At 39.4% G+C, this 13710-nt stretch overlaps 1 protein-coding gene across 1 annotated transcript in view; it reads left to right on the plus strand.

Moving 5' to 3' along the window:
• reck (reversion-inducing-cysteine-rich protein with kazal motifs) overlaps positions 1 to 12964 on the plus strand; it is a 70936-nt gene extending 57972 nt beyond the window's left edge. Inside the window, exons 20-21 of the mRNA XM_041065827.1 lie at positions 5041 to 5196; positions 11641 to 12964. Of these exons, the coding sequence (XP_040921761.1) occupies positions 5041 to 5196; positions 11641 to 11862 (378 nt within the window). The 3' untranslated portion in view covers positions 11863 to 12964. The remainder of the gene's footprint in view (positions 1 to 5040; positions 5197 to 11640) is intronic.
• Positions 12965 to 13710: the final 746 nt, after the last annotated feature.

Raw genomic sequence — 13710 nt, forward strand, 5'->3', positions numbered from 1 at the left:
ACTGAGTACATTCACTCAAGCACCATATTTAGGTACAGCTTCGAAGTACTTGTAGTTTGAGTGTTTCCATTTTATGTTACTTTAAACTTCTACTCTATATTTCAGAGGGGATTTATTTATTTTTTTGTCATATACTCCACTACATTTGTCTGCGTTATTAGTTAATCACAAATCATAAAAGGCAACATTATAGAATATAAGGCATTGTTAAAAGAGCACCCCTTGGCACATTTGAGACCCAGAATTCTAATATTCTGGAAATGGAGAAAAAGTCTGAAAGATCAAGAGAACCCAAATATCTGCATAAGAAGGTTTTTTTTTTCTCTCTCTCCTTTTAATCATGTCACAAATCCCCAGATTTATTTATTGTGTGACTCTTTTGAGGGGACCAACCCCTACATTGGGAGTCACTGGCCTAAACCACAGTAAAATGCTGCTTACAAACTAATGCATCAGTATTAAGAGTATTATGATGTCATATACTGTAAATGCATTCAACAGCTAAACCAGTACAGTATGTACAATTTTCAGATGGTACTTTAATATCATTTTGATTGCTTTTTCTAATTTGGGCAAAACCAAGACTGTGTTTTAGTAAATTTTTTTATGGCCAGTTTAAAGCGTTTTTGTTGTTTTTGAGTGGGTTCAAATACAAATACAAGATTTTACATCTTTGTTAGATCTTAATCACCTAATAATTTATTTACTTTTACTGGAAAACTGCATTAAATTGATGTTAAATTCAAGGAAATGTAAAAAACTGTAAAGCTTGGCACATGCTAGCTCAGTTGGCAGCTACCTACAACAACCTGCTGATCTGTTGACATTTTGCAGTACAGGTAGTAATTATTTAGTTGAAATAAAATACAAATACAGTTCTCTGCCTCAGATTTACTTGAGCTAAAATGCTGTTACTTTGCTGAAATATAAAACAGACATAGACAAACAAGTCCAGATAGTGAGTTAAAAAGAATAGAGTTTGCCAGACAAATAAAATGCTGCACAGTACATTTAAACCCCAGTATAAATGTATGCCAACAGACTGTGTACTATAGTTCCACAGGTATTATCTTGAGATAGATATTATTGATTTAACATTCCAATCAGAAGTGGCTACTTCCTTCCACCTTTAACCACAGTGTCCTCTCATGTGCTTCCCCCGAGGCTCCCTGAACGTTTACCCAGCCCAGTCGAAGGCCGCTGATGCCTAAACACTGACATGTTAGCAGCTAATAAGTCCCACTGGCATCTCATTTTGATCATCTTAATTATACAACAAACCCCCTTTGGCTCTCAGTCAACTTGGCTGTAATCCCCAGCACAAGCACATCATAGTAAGACTCAGCATTAAGCCTTTTAATACCAAACACAAGCAGAGCTGATTTCATCTGCAGCTGCTAAGAGACATGAGGATATTAGAGACCGGAACTAAGTCTGCTGAGAGCACCTCTACGCCGCATGCTCGGCAACAGGCTGCTTTTATAAAACCAGTTCATTCACGTATCATCATTCATTCATAAAATAAATCTTTATAGATGGAGGATTAGAGCCATTTGCTCCTAAAGGGGAATTCCACTGCATCAAAGTGTGAAAAAAAAAATGTGGAGGTGTGGAGTTAGAAAGAAGCAAACTGGCCAAACCTCTGTAGCCCACTTCTCATCTCTGCTTGAGGCCAGAGGCTCTAGGCTACATTAGACCGCTAATCGCATAACACACCCAAATCTCCAGCTGAACTGTCAGAGATCACATTGCATTGTGGGTAATGTAGGCACCAGAATTGGGTTGTGTCAAATAATTAATAAATCCATTAACAAGTTTGAAAATAAAAACTCATCCAGACTTCTGAGTAACTGCTAGCTAGTTTCAAAGTAGTGATTTAAGAAATCAGCCAGTCTCAGCTAATAAAGTCTTTATTAATGTGTAACTTTAACCTAGTTGGAAACCGCTGTAGCACTGTTCAGTTGAGAGCAATCAAATATGTAAACAGGAAGTCATTGCGTCAAAACAAGCTAGCATAATTCCAAAAATGTTCCAAAAATTTACAAAAAATCTTTTGTAAATTTAGGTATTAGTTTCATATATATCAGAGTGAATAGTTTTCACAGAGTTTGTAATGATTGCTGTCCGATTGTTCTAAATTAAATAACATTATTATTATTTTTTTTTTTTTTTTTTTGTTCAAATGTTATTGACAAAAACTTTTATAACAGGTCTAAATATTCACTAACAGCTAATCTATAATGAAGAACTAGTTTTAATTTAGTCGTGTGTAAAACACTTAGTAAACACTTGCATTAAAACCAGGCTACATTTGAACTCACAAACAACCAGGTTTTCTTGTTTTTTTTTTTTTTAAAACTGTCCAACACATGTTCGGCAGTGTTACAGGAGCTCAATGCTAAATCAGTGGAGTACTCTTTTAACAAACAGGCTGCGTATTGTGGCTATTATTGCATTTCTTTGCCCCAGGGTGCCTTTGCTCTTTTCCAGCCAGCCTCCTGTAAATAATTCATCTGATAAAATTGTAGCTCTGCTATATACATTATTGTGTCGCATCTGAAATGTGGTTCGTTGCTTGATATATTTTATGTTTTAATATCTCCATTTATTTATTATTTTTTCACTTTATATCTCCTCAGTGCGTGCTTCTTTCCCAAAATATACAGTATATATAATATAAGTAAATGGATGGTAATTTTGCTTCTCTCTTTTGCCAAAAATACAAATTCAGTATGTAGCCAGCAGATTGGTGCACATGAATCTATAAGGCTATAGCCAGGATCTTAAAAAAAAGACACCAGAAATATGGGTTTTTTAAATATTTATTTGACCCAAGAAATAGGATTTTTTTTTTTAAAACAACACAGCGAAGAAATGCTTCATCCTTGACTTTGCTTTACTGTTTTAATAAAAACACCAAAATTGGAGATACAGGCTTTTCAGGCATAAAACCTGCACACTGCTAGGAAGAAAATTCAGGTGAGGAAATAAGGAATTCTTTAATTGTTAGTTTAAAGGTGGACAAAATGGAATAAATGAAGTCAACAGAAAATTTGAATCAGCTTATAAAATATAAACTCCCCGCAGGTTCCCTAAAATCCTCAAAATCCCTGAAGAAATACAGAGGACATGACATCAGCGCTCTCAGTGGTAGTGTTATAACCCTGTTTTTACACTTGTTGTATGAACTGCCTGCCCAGTGTGGCACACAGGAAATGTTTTAGATTGTTTGAATCATCTAGGAGCATTGTGTATGGCTACGGGTACATACAGGAATCATAATATTCAATCTAAATGCACAAAAATAGTTTGAATTTCCCTAAATTGTATTCAAATGAAAGTAGAAAGAAATTTGCTGCCTCTGAGATGGAAAAAGAGTGGACAGTGCTGTTGTGTCACGTGCATATTGAAGTCATATATATCCTTAATTTCTCTAAGTGCTGTTGTATGTTTCTTGGGATGATATCAGTTCCATTGTTTATATCATATTCCTATTGATTATAATATGTTGCATCATGTTGTATCGGTACTAAATTATTTCTTTTATCCTGTCATGTGTCACTGCAATTACATACTTCTCTATTTTAATTTGCATTCCACACTATTTAGTCTTATAATCACTCAGAGAAGAGGGCAGAGAAGTGTGGAGCCAAGCTACTTCTCTTCTAATCACCGCAGAGATTTTGGCCATGTTTGCTGCTCATTGGAGTTTCAGCCTCCAAATCAAATATCAAAGTAATCGTCACAAAGCCTGAGGAGTCCGCGGAGATAAACGCTGCAGCTAAATATTTTAAGCCGCACTCACTTTTTCATTCTTACATGGACGCTCCTCTCAGTCGTTCTCAGTCTGCGTTACTGCCGATTTTCTTTTCATGAATCATTAATGGAAAGAACAGAAAGCTGTTTAAACGGGCTAGAAATTAGATAGCAGCATTAGTAGCAGATACAGTGGCGTCCAAAAGTTCGCATTTGTTTCAAAAGTAATACAAATGTTTTTATTTACAAATGCTAATATCATCTTAACAATTTGAATTTTAAGTTGAATCTTTGAAAAATGTACCTGAATTTCTGAATATCGTAGTATTTGGTATGCCCCCCCCCCCCCCCACCCCCTCTGCTTTAATGACAGCATGCACTCGAGCTGGGACACACCTATGTTTTCCCAGCATGATCTGACCATGTCCCAAAGAGCTTCATGTGGTGTCACAGAGTGCTTGGATTTCTCTGTCTTCAAGTGTCCCCAATCTCCTTACATAAACCCTTCTGGTTACTGCCATTCCAGTCATCTACTGAGAAATGCTGGTATTTCTTAGTCCAAGTGTTTGGCCTTGTTTTCCTCTCTGAGAAGTGGTTTAGAAACTGAAACCTGTCCTCTGAGACCACTTCAAGATGGTATTCTTTTGACAGTACTTTTGCTGATTGTAGTTTTGAGTTCATTTGAGTTTATTTAGCAGACTTTTTGTCTGTGATAAAGTTGCTTTTCTATCTTCTCAGGCAATTAAGCTTTGTATTGATCTTCTGGTCATTTTCAACTGATCCAGTTTGTCCAAAGCGTGTTAGAGTTTCATGCACTGTCCCCACTGTCTAGCCATGATTTCACGCTGAGAAAGCTGCTCTTTGCTTAGAATAACAATTTCTTCAACTTCTGACGCTGTCTCTTGGTTCTGATGCCTTTTTTTTTTTGCCGTTATCCACAATGCTACTTAGTGAGCAATGATCTGTCTCATCTGAGCCCATGCCTTCTTCATTTTACATGACATAACTTCTTCAAATGGTTTTGAATCCTCAAACTTTCTAATTACTTCCAGGTTTATGTGAAAATATAAGCGTCCTTGTGCAAGACACTGAACCCCAAACTGCCCCTGATGTATCATCAGTGAGTGTGATAGAAAAGGGCTGGAAGAATGTGCGTGTGAATGGGTGAATGTGGCCTGTAGTGTAAAGTGTTTTGATTGGTCGATAAGACCACAAACACAGAAACACAGCAACATACATTCACCATTGTCTGATCCCTCTGTTTGACCTTCTACCCACATCCAGCTGAATAAGAACCAGCCGGTGACGGTCCACGATGTGCTGCAGATCCTGCGGCTTCACGTCTCGGTGCCGCAGTGCGACGTCTTTGGCTACCTGAGCATCGACCATCAGCTGGTGGTCCTCATCGCCCCGGTGGACCAGCAGCCAACACCACTGCAGGTAACACACACACAAACACTGTGAGAGGACAAGGTGTAAAACTCAGATTGGTCCTCACAAAGACAGACCAGTTCTGCCCTGGACTGTTTTCTGTCTATCTGCACACACACACACACACACGCGCGCACACAAACACACACAGTAGATCCAGTCATCTGTTTTTGTTGCTTTTCACAAAGTGTTTTAAACATCATTTACTACCAGCTTGTGTGTGTCTGAAAATAAAATACATTAAAGATATTTTATTTTTCTCTGATCGTGCAACAGCAAATGTGTGCTGCTAACAAGTATTCTGTGTGTACTGAAGCCTGATTTATCTTATCCCTATGTGCCACAGAGTTTCATTGTTGTCCAAGAAGAAAAGGACCTTTCCAAGATTTTCCCAATTTATTATTATTATATATTAATTCTATTAATATACATCACTTTTACAAGCTTTGGAAACTATTTTTGACCAATATCAGAGAAATATGCATGGCTGATTTTATAAGACAAGATGCTATTCACAGCTTTGACTGACTGCAGTTGTCACCCTCATTTTATTACCATACTGTGCAACACTAAAAGATTACTATCATAAATATTCATTAATTAAAATAATTTCCTTCGGTCACAGAGGAACTTCCATTTTCCAGGTTGCAGGTTTTGCCGACAACAGGAGCTCTTTCATTCTTCGCAAACATTATAAACACAAATGTTAGCAATTCCCAGACATAGCCGTGTTTAGCCCTGCTAATTACCCAGCTTGCTTGCTTTGGACATAAATATTCATGCTCCCAGTGATTAAAGTGGTTAACTGAGGAGGAGGATGCATCTGTCTCCTTCAGTGTCTTCACTTTTTCCACTTCATTTGCATTCATCTACTTAATTGTCATGATTGTTTATTATATATACTATTAACAAATGCATAAGAAATATACAAAAAATATAGCTATAACTAATATGTACTAATCAAATAAAAGTTCTTAACAATGTATGACAGTTATTTTCATATAAAACTTCAAAATACTCCCCTCCATCCTTGATTGATCAGTAATTAGTTAATGAAATGAGGGAAATCAAGTGATGTCAGTAGTAAAAGTAAGTATCACTCGTCATTATCAACACACCAAAGCCTCAGTGAACTGTTTAATAAGTGTAATTACTGCCACATCAGTCTGGCAGCAATCACATTTCAATTCTTCTTTATCCAGATTTTTTTTTTTTTTAATTAAATACCGTAGTCGTCTATGGGAATGTGCACAAAAGTACCTATAACAAAAAAAAAAAAAAAGAAATCATACTTATTACACACGATTCACACTACATATATTTGCTTGACATATTGAAACATTTAACCAGTAGCACCACCACCATGTGGTTACTTAAACAGTACTTTGCTTTTTACACAAGATCTCGTGAACATGCGGAAGCAAAATTCATTTTGTGGATTCCTTTTTTTTTCCCCCTAGTAGAGGCATTTAACTGCATATGCCAATTCTACCATATTTCCCATAAGCTCAGGGAGATTTAAAGGGTTGTGGTTCACTCAGACGTCTGTAATAAAAGCAGGAGAGAGAAGAGCGAACGCTGCAAGCTTTAGACAGAAGAAATTACAGCTAGAAAGTTGGCCGTGAAAGAGAGCGTTGGTGAGTTTTATGGATACGTGCCAAGGTACGGCAACAAAAGTAAGACGAAAACAGATGAAACAAATGCTGAATGAGAGATTGCAATGACGTGATGACTTCGGCTCCGGCCGTTGTAGTGATTTCTTTTAAATTTTGCACAGTTCGTCCTTGTATGAGATTGTAAAATCCTCAACGTGAATTTCATGTTCTCCAAAAGCCAGTTTAAGCATCAATTTTGACAAGGTTTGTGTTTCTCTATCAGCACGACATCCTATGGGCGTGTGAAGCTACGGATCCACTAGCTTGCACTTTGAGTGGAAATGTGTTAAGAGGGAGTATCAGTGTGATTATTACTGTGGCTGTACAATGTGTCTTTTAACTTATTTTGCTCTGCACTGTGAGAGGGGGGGAAAAAAAAAACGCTTTAACAGATTTTGATATCTCCTTACCAACTTGAAATTGGCTCATTCATGATGTTTCATAGCTTATTCAACCCATTTTCATTTCTTTGTGCATAAGAGCTGATAGTGAAGCGATAGATGCGTTACTGTGCTCTGGAGGGTGAAACAAGACATGCATCCACTCTCTCTGTTCATATTTAACTTTGCGCTGCAGCCTGAATATTAATACAACATATGGTATTCAGTTCAGACTGATGCTGTGTTGAAAGTATCGTGGTGGTCCGACACAGTGGGACTGTAAAAGTGACTGACATGTTTATACCAACATATAAAATTGCCGTCATAATTATGTAACACACTACGGCTGATCCAACAGGTCTAAATGTCCTTGCACCAAATCTCAATATTAAAGAACGAAAGCGTACTGATCACTGCGGCCACTTGTGTTGTCATGTTCCAGAATCACCAGGAACATGACACACAACCTGTACACCGCTGAGACCTATACCTCTACTGACAACAGCCTCAGTTTTTGTTAAAGCTCTTTTATTGTGTGCTTAATCGATGGCTTAGAGAAGTGATCGCATGAATCTTTTCAGCCCATCCGTCGTGCCCTCAGGTCACGAAAGGGCATCGCGTTAGGTTATTCTAATAGAAAGAGGTTTATGTGTGACACCCATTAAGTGGGTTAAAAACACTGAAGTACAGCTCTATATGGAGCTGAGATGTCTTCAGGCTGTGGGTAATATAACTGCTGCTGCTGGTATCAATCTAATCTAATCTTAGACCAAAATCAGTTCATGCCCAAAAGCATTGAACACGCTTTATACAAAATACTGCTGATAGACTGATACAGAGATAATGGAGAGACAGAATGAGACAGGAGGAAGAAAGTGAGACTATTGAAAGAAAGAAATCTCAGAAAAGAATTGGTTGAATTTGAAGATCTAGGCTCTTTTTCATTTTCAAAGAACCTTCACTTTAAAACGGGCAGAGTTAAACTCTGGACAGCCGTTTCACTGTATTCAGTCATTTCAGCTTCTACAACAACAGCAGAGTAAATCATTCCCTCAAAGTTCTGGCTGAGGGAAAGTTCCACAAAGAAAGGTTGCATCAGTTTTGTCGTTTCGGAACAAATCAGCTCAGCACAGCAGTTGAAACCTTTCAGGAAACAGCGGGGCCTGTGGGAGGAAAGTAGAGGTATGACGGCGAAGATATTTCAATTTTTGTTAGTGTTCCTGTCTTTTTTTAGCTCAAGGTCTTTCTGTTCTCGTGAGCAAACACTGTGACCTCATAGGAGCGATATATTCAGCGAAAAAAGAAAAGAAAAGAAAGAAAAGAGGTATAAATATACTGTACAGAGCATTTGAAATGATCAGCCTCAGTGATTAGAAAAATGAATGACTGTGAGATTTCTTCTTGTCCACTGCCTTTCCTGTCTTTATATCTCAGCTCCAATCCAAAATGTCTCCTTGAAATACAAATGTATTTCCTGACAAAGCAAACAGAGAAAATTAAAGGTTTTTTTTTTTTCACAGTAGTATTTTTTAAAGAAGTGCCAAGAGAGCTGACAGAGAGATGGGAGATGAATGATGTTGCAACGACACATCAATATGCTAACTCGGGATATGCTCCTTTTTCTCAATAGAGAAAAAGGAGCATATCCTTTATCACATTCACTCCCTGGATCAAAACATCCAGGCTGCAACACCTCGACTGCCTCTTTTGTCTGTGTGACATGTTCGGTGTGCAAAAGGGCAGACGGTTCATTCACACTGTGTCTCTGTGCCTCTGCTGACTCAGACCAGCATTAGCACCGTCAATGAAAGCATTTTGGTGCCAGGGCGACCATCTAGCAAAGAAAAAAAAAAAACAAAAGCAGTTGGACCTTGCTCAACTTTTGCAGTAACACTCTGCATCGTCAGGAGCTAACTAGCCAGTTACCTGTAGCACAAATGTTGTCTCTAAAGACTTTTTTTGAGACTTTAGGCCCCATTTACACCGGGTATTAACGTGATATCTATATCTGGAAGGAAGGCAATGAAAGGGAGTCATTCATTTTTGAATCACTTGTTGTGAAGGAAGACTTTCTTGGCTTGCTTAAGCTAGTAGAAAGAGGACTTTTTTCCTAAGAATGTGGTCTGGCTGTTCGGATTGCCTTTAAACCTGGATGAGATGAGGTCATAATAAGAGTCTGACCACCTTTGCAGTCGTCAGAACTGTTGCTGCTCCGATCAGAATGCATTCTGCTTGCCTCTGTACCGGCAGTAATGAGCTTTTACCTTGTCCAGATAGAATATCCAGATCCAGTTCAAACACTAATACCAGGTAGGATCTTCAAGAAAACAGAAACATGCATCACTCTTTTTTTTTTTTAGTTGATGGAAGAAGAAAGGTTGATGGATGTGGTTCATACTCCCAGCATATGCTCTGTTTATTTCCCCTGAGGTTTTCAGCTGCATTGCCTTATCAGCGCTGTGGTGTAGCTGAAAAAAAGTTTGGGAGGAATTAACACAGCATATGGGAGGAAGAGTTGTGCAACTTGAATTTCACTCATTTCCGTGTTGCGATGGGCTCAGATTGCTTGCGCCTCCACAGATTTGCTCCTCACCGTGTGCACGCTGCCTGAATAGAAAATAAATTCAATTAGTCTGGCACAATTTTTTTTTTTTTTTTTTTTTTCTGGGCTATGTATTTGAGTTGATCAGTTAGGATGAAAACATCTCTACATTTCCCTCCGGCAATTTTGTCTTGTCGTCAAGGTTTATTCACCTTCACTTTTTAACCTGCACCAAACGTGTAGGACGGACGGATTTACAGTTAATCATTTGCACTTACAGGTACAGTGCAGATAATTGATAATTTTTGAAGAACAACATTGATACTTGAAGCAGAGGATGGTAGTTTTGCAAAGGAAGAATGAAGTGGCACTGGATTTAGACAGAAGAGCAACTGTGCTAAAAAAGATAAGCACAAAGCAAACAGCAGTCTCTGCGGTTAAGGTAAACTTCTTCTGGTAGCCTTTTAGTTTTGGCTGTTACTAGGCAACAGCTTTTCCCACTGGTTCGTGATGCAATGTAATATTCAAGGTGGTCAGAGGCAGAGGTGTGCAGCCGGATTTTTGTCCATCTGGGCACCAGACATTACGACAATTAAGTTACAACAACTTAAGTAATAAGGGGTGCGGTCTTGAAACAAAAAGTGAAGTTCACATTTCATCAAAACAAAGAATTACAATGTCCCATTGCTTAGACATTACTTGAACAAATGTCAATTGTCCAGATGTCACAAAAAAGTTACCGATGTAAAGTGAGGGAGTGTTTTTGAGAGACAGTTTCGTACCAAATCTAAACCACAAGCCGAGAAAGCTTAAATCCATTTTTAAAATATCATGTATTTGTAGTCATAGTAAGCTTTTAGTGGAGTAAAGAACTCCTGAGCCGCAACAGACCCTAGGATGACTGTTGCCGGCGAGCACAGAGAGTAGGATGGATTGTTCTTTTTGTTTTTTTTTCCCTATCTTGTTTGATGGGAAATGCTCATTACCTTAAGAATCATATTACTGGCTCATCCTCCTGGATTTGATGACACTCTCTTGGCTTCTCATGCTGGAGACTGGCCTCTGTAAAATCTCTCAACTGCCAAGCAAGAAATAATCTTTTTCCTCATTACCCCTCTGATGGAAATGAACTTTTCTCCCAGCCTGCACTCTCCCCTCTCTTCAATACACACTCCAGTCTCATCTATTTGAGACTGAATTCCCCATACACACACGCACGCACGCACACACACACACACAAACCTTTTTAGTTACATCGGTAATTAGGACATGATGTGACTGATATTTCTTTATTTTTACGAGATGTGGGGAAATGTGAACTAAAGTGTGTGTGGAAGTGGATTTGAGATTTTTTTTTTGTTTGTTTTTTTGTCCTGAATTGTGGTTGACTCGGTTTGTATCTTTCTTGTGAGGTTATCCATAAGGATTATCTCTACATCCTTAATGTATGTTGTAGGATGGGTCACACAGACCCATCCTAAGTTAGGCCTAAAACTGGACCCCTGAGTTATTAATGACACATTCACCTGTCTGGTGCCCATTTCTGATAACTATAGTACCTAAAATTACACTACGAGTGCCAAAAACAAAGTTTCTACACAGCATGAGGTGAAATTGGGACAAATTGCCTTTGAATCCATTCTGGGTGACACTAAATAAACTTCCAGAACCAAACACATTCATATGCATCACCAGAGGTGGATGACATTGATCTGGTGACACTTAGTTTGTCATAAAAGTGTAATGAAACCAAACTACCTTTTAAAAAAAAAAAACATAAAAAAAAAGGTCAATGAGAAAATAGAGAGAGGCTGGCAGAGCGAATGCGCTGACTCATTGAGAGGAGTTTGTGAATCAGAATGTTGTGTTTTTCCAGATCGAAGCCTGCAGTAAGGAGGCCGAGAAGATCGATTCCCTCATCAACTACGCCAGCCCCACGCTGGTCTCACAAGTGCCCCTTTCTGCCTTCCTCGCCTCCGAGATCAAGACGTCCTCCATCCACTCCTCCGGGGACGCTCCGACGTCGCCTCTGCCCCCCGGCTTGTGCTTCCTCCTTGGCCTCCTCATCGCCACAGCCCCTGGCCTCCACCAGCTCTAAGTGCTTATTACCCCCCCCCCCCCCTCCCCAGCCTTCCCTCTAAGTATTCCAAAGTACCCCCCACCCCACCCCTCACCACCACCTAGGATGACAGGGGTGTCATGAGGTGAGTGCATCTGGGCAGGAAGAGGCAGCGGCGCCGTCTTTCGACAATCATTCCAATTTACTCACCTGCGTGTCAAACAATCAAGGCGGTGGAAAAGCTATTATTACGGAAAGCTTTTGTATGAACAGATGAACAGTATTATTCAGTGGATGAGTTACTCGCTGGGTTTCCCTCCAGTGAAGTGTGCTTCAGTGTGTGAGCGTGTGTGAATGTGTGTGTGTTTGACCTTTAAGAGGCATTTGACTTCATACCAGCAGTGTTTATCCATTAGTCCCAGCAGCAAGCTCTCCTCTGAAAGCTGGGAAGTAAATTTCATAACTCACTTTGTCTCTTTGTCTTTTGAGGCTTTGCGTGTCTGTGTTTGTGTCTGTGTTTGGGTGTGTGTGTGTTCGTGCTCGTATGTGTTCAGTTGGAGTTCGGAGACAGACGAGGACAAAACATCCCTGCCTGGCAGCACATCTGTCTGACTAATTACCCGAAATTCCCTCGACCACACACACACACACACACACACACATACACTTTCACACACACTCAAACAAAACGATTGATGTCACTAAATCCAGACTTCTCTGTTATGCCTGTATTAGATGGAGCCTGATCAGCATCTAAGTGACACTTTCGAAGCCTCTGACAAATGAGAATGCGCAGCCTGTACCGCAGTGCGTCATGTATATACATGTGAGGTGTATATGGACCTAGCGTTTGAACCTCTAACCTCAGCAGTGTTAGTGCCATGCTCAATGGACTGAGCCAGCTCAGATGAAACTAATCCAGCCTCCAAAGTCACTCGTAACTACTGACCAAACAGAGTGCCCGAAACCTGACCAGACCAAAAGCCAGTCAGAGAGTTCACATGTTAACAGATTCATATTAACAGAGCCCAGTTTCTGTTCTGTTTCACTCGGCAGTGAACTGAAGCGTATCAGAGCTGAAATTTAAAAAAAAAAAAAAAAAAATTAAATTTGAAAATCAGTTTTACCTGATTTCCCCCCCGAAACAAACCTGATGACACTTTCCCTGAAGTGGTGTTCATAAAATATCATTCAGATATTTATACATGCATCTCAAGTGCATGAAAATAAATGTCAGAACATGATGCATTATTCACACTGTGCAACAGCAACAGTACAATCAGTGCTTTGGCAAGGAAGCAGTTCATAGACCATACACTCGTTACTCTGCATGGTAGCTTATTACTCGATATGATCTTTTCATTAGACTCCCCCCCCCCCCCCCCCCCCGTCTGGAAAATGCCAGTGTCTTTCCACAGATCATAAAGCCGATTTTTGATTAAAAGTGAGTGGTCTCTAAGCCCCACTTGACACAGCCTTGATGGTATCACTTAAAGCATCATTAGGCTTGTTTTCTTAGATTTAACAAAGCTCCTCTTGAGCCACAGAAGACATTAAATAACTCTTTTCACAGTCTGAGCGATACTTTCCCAGATGAGGAAACTGATGTTGACATGTAGAAATGGTGGATTTCCCCTGTAATCGCCCTGAGCGTGCCAAGTTTGGGCTGTTGTCCTTTGAAATCAGTTTAATTTCTTCATATTAGCTGGAATGTTATAATGTCTTTGTCTAATCGGGATTCGAATACACAGCGAACACATCCCCACAGGTGTGTTATGTTAGGGAAACGCTGTTGTGGAGAATCTTATGAGCACCACTTCTGATAAAGCGCTATCAGGACGTCTCCCAGCAGCAGGTGAACGGCCTTTTTTAATCAAATAAAGCAGC

This window comes from Toxotes jaculatrix, chromosome 20 (genome assembly GCF_017976425.1).
Source record: "Toxotes jaculatrix isolate fToxJac2 chromosome 20, fToxJac2.pri, whole genome shotgun sequence".
NCBI lineage: Eukaryota > Metazoa > Chordata > Actinopteri > Toxotidae > Toxotes > Toxotes jaculatrix.